Source organism: Octopus bimaculoides, chromosome 7 (genome assembly GCF_046866305.1).
Source record: "Octopus bimaculoides isolate indiv1 chromosome 7, ASM4686630v1, whole genome shotgun sequence".
NCBI lineage: Eukaryota > Metazoa > Mollusca > Cephalopoda > Octopoda > Octopodidae > Octopus > Octopus bimaculoides.
Genome location: NC_142934.1, coordinates 76,144,636 through 76,147,823, shown reverse-complemented (window position 1 = coordinate 76,147,823; position 3,188 = coordinate 76,144,636). Strand labels below are relative to the sequence as shown.

General features: G+C 41.9%; 1 protein-coding gene across 1 annotated transcript; it reads right to left on the bottom strand.

Annotated features, from left to right (window-relative positions):
• Positions 1 to 2,592: 2,592 nt before the first annotated feature.
• LOC106878139 (histone-lysine N-methyltransferase SETMAR-like) lies at positions 2,593 to 2,946 on the bottom strand. The gene has a single exon (XM_014927260.1). The coding sequence runs from the start codon at positions 2,944 to 2,946 to the stop codon at positions 2,593 to 2,595; it is 354 nt and encodes a 117-aa protein (XP_014782746.1).
• Positions 2,947 to 3,188: the final 242 nt, after the last annotated feature.

The following is a 3,188-nucleotide window of genomic DNA, read 5'->3' as shown; positions in this document are numbered from 1 at the left end:
TCGTGTGAGGCTTCCTCTCTTGAAGATAGTGTTAGTTATTGGTGCTGTTGTTATTGTTGCTTCTGGTCTTATTGTTGTTACTGTTATTAAACTTGTGTTGTGGTTGTGATGTTTGCAACACGGAATCTTTACTCTTCTTGCTTGACTGCTAAAATGTCAATGATGGTTAGGACGCCATGTGTGTTACATATGGATTTTTAGCCTTTAGTCACTGATTTAATTGGAGTGCTACAATTCAAATAAAGGAAGCTTGGGATCTTTGGAATATTTTTCAGGGATAAACAGCATCTCTCCTTCCGTTTTGAGTTCCAACCAGTACTGGAGCGTGGTTGACTTCGAGCTGACAACGTCCTATATTCATCCAAGATCATTATGAAATAGATGATGCTTATCTCAGGTGAAAGATCGTTGAGTGTCAACTTTGATTACCTTCCTTCCCATATAGGATAAAAAGAGCATGTATACCTGGTTATATTCCTAGCCTTTTCTTCATTGAGATATAAGGCATCACATTCTCGTATTGGCTTCCTCGTCTGACGTGCCATAAAAGATCCTTCATTTCCTTCATTCACTTTTTGGTCTGTGCTGAAGTAAGATCGTGAACCTCACTGGTATACTTGCTCACGTATCTATGGCGTAAAGTCCTTTGAGGGATTTTTTTTATCTCTCTTAACCTCTGACAGATAGGGCGTGCAATGTCATTTTGCAGTATTTGTACTCTTGCTCCAGTCATGACAAACGATATTGTCACGATGGTGGCGGTTATAGTGGGGAGGACGATGGTGAAAAAAGTTCTATTTTTGTGATGGTGGTAGTGATGGAAGTGATGCTGTTGTTACCGTTATCAGCTGGTCTGGCAGCTTTCACTGTTGTTACAGTCGCACCCATTTCAGTACTACTGTTGATGATGGTGATGGTAGTGGAGGTGTTTTGTTGTTGATTATTATTGTTTTTGCTACTGATGCGGTCCTTGTTTCTCTTGGTGTTATTGTTACTTACTACTGCTGGTTCTGTTGCTGCTGCTGCTGCTGCTGTCTTGGTCAGGCGTGACGATAGCGGCGGTGTTTGCTTTCCTGTTGTTAATATTTTTTCCGGACCTGGAGCCTGTTGGGGAAAGCTTCTGTTTGTTATAATGAAGGCGTGTTCCGCCCTACCCAGCCCCCTCCCCCGTCATTTTAGCTCACTGCATTCCTCACATTTCCCCTTACCATCTTCCGTTTTCATCACAAGGCGCCATTTCTGAATTTGACAATATTTTCAAAACAATTTTGTTTTTACTTGTTGGTTCTGGAAGAAGGAGCGATGCCCCAAGACCTCCACAGAAGCCTCTGAGACCGGTGACACGGCTGTTGTCAATGTTGCTATTTCCAAAAAATACATTTTCAAAATGGGTTCGACTCTTTACAAAATAAAATAACCACACCTCTCTCCTCACGGTCAATTCCGAAACAAGATGCACAACAATTCCCTAAACGAACAAACTAACAAAAAAAAAAAAAAACCCTAAAAGTTTTCAAGCTGAAGGTGGGGGTCATCGTCATCATCGTCCTTGTTGTTGTTGCTGCTGCTGCTGCTGCTGCTGCTGTCGTCGTCGTCGTTCTTCTTGTTGTTGATGTTGTTGTTGCGATAGAGGCAAGCGAGCTAACAGAATCGAGAGGGTGTCGAAAAAAATGCCTTGCGGCATTCGTCTCGGCTCTTTCCGATATGAGATCAAATTCCGTGAAGGTCAACTTTGCCTTTCATCCTTCCGAGGTCGATAAAATAAAGTACCAGTCAGTTGATGGTATCGACAAATCCTGACCCCTTAAAACTTTTGGCCCTGTGCCTAATTTAGAAGCTATTCTAGATTGAGGAAAAAGTTCGTGCGCCGTGTTGAAATAATGATTTTTTACGCAAGAATTTATTCAAAAACAACAACTATTCTTCAAAATAAAGACCATCGTTTTCCACGACATTCTGCCAACGGTCTGCAAGCTTTCGGATTTGGTCAAAGTACCAACCCTTCGGCTTTGAATCGGAAAATTCTTGACAGGTTTCTTCAACTTCATCGGATGACTCAAATCGGTGACCTTTCTTAAAGTGCTGCATTAATCGGAAGAGACCATAGTCAGATGGAGCAACGTCTGGACTAAAGGCTGGATGCGGCAGAACTTCCACACCGTCCATTTCTTCAATTTTGTTGCTGGTCTTTCTGGTGATATGCAGCTTTGCATTGTCTAGTTGAAACAAAGCCCGTTTTCGACGAACAAGCTTTGGGTACTTTTCAACCAGTGCATCGTTGACTCGATCAAATTGCTCGCTGTAAAGTTCAGCGTTGATGACGCGACCGTTTGGTACAAGTTAAAATTGTACGAATCCTTCGAAGTTCCACCAAACGGAAATCATGATCTTTCCAAATTGATTTTGCTTTGGAACGGATCGAGGAGTTTCACCTTTTGGGACCCAACGCTTGCTTCGATCGTGCTTGACCAGGTAGACTCACTTCTCGTCTGATGTTACAATTCGCTTCCAAAAACGGTCATCCAACTGATTGTTGAGGGATTGGCGGCAAATTCCGACTCGTTTGGCCGATTGCGCTTCGTGTGGATCTTGTCATGGCTTTTTGTGGACAAAATCAAGTGGCTTGAAATTATTCCAAATGGTCTTCTGATAGACACTCAGTTCTTCAGCCAATTCACGAGTGCTTGATGACGGCTCAACATCCAAAACGGCTTGCAAGTCTCCTTCGTCCAAAATCGCTGGTCGTCCGGAACGTGGCCTGTCTTCAGGATCAAAATCGCCTTTATTGAAACGCTTGAACCATTTCTGTGCAGTTCGCGGTGCTACCGTACCTTCACCTTCAACGTCGCAAATTGCTTTGGCAGCTGCTTTTGCATCCAAATTGTTTCTCCAATAATGACGCAGCAATACGCGAAGTTCAAAATTTGTGATTTCGTAATCAGACATCCGAAAATAGAAAAAAATCAATAAATTTTCATAACAGCCACATCGTTATGAACACAACTCAATAGTCTTCAAACGCACACACACAGTGAGTCACCATTGAACATGGCACGAACTGAATGAACACACACACAACAAAAATATATTAAAAAAGCATTATTTTCAACACGGTGCACAAACTTTTTTCTCAACTTAATATTATTAATATTATTAGCACGGTAAACTTTCAGAATCGTTAAAGCTAT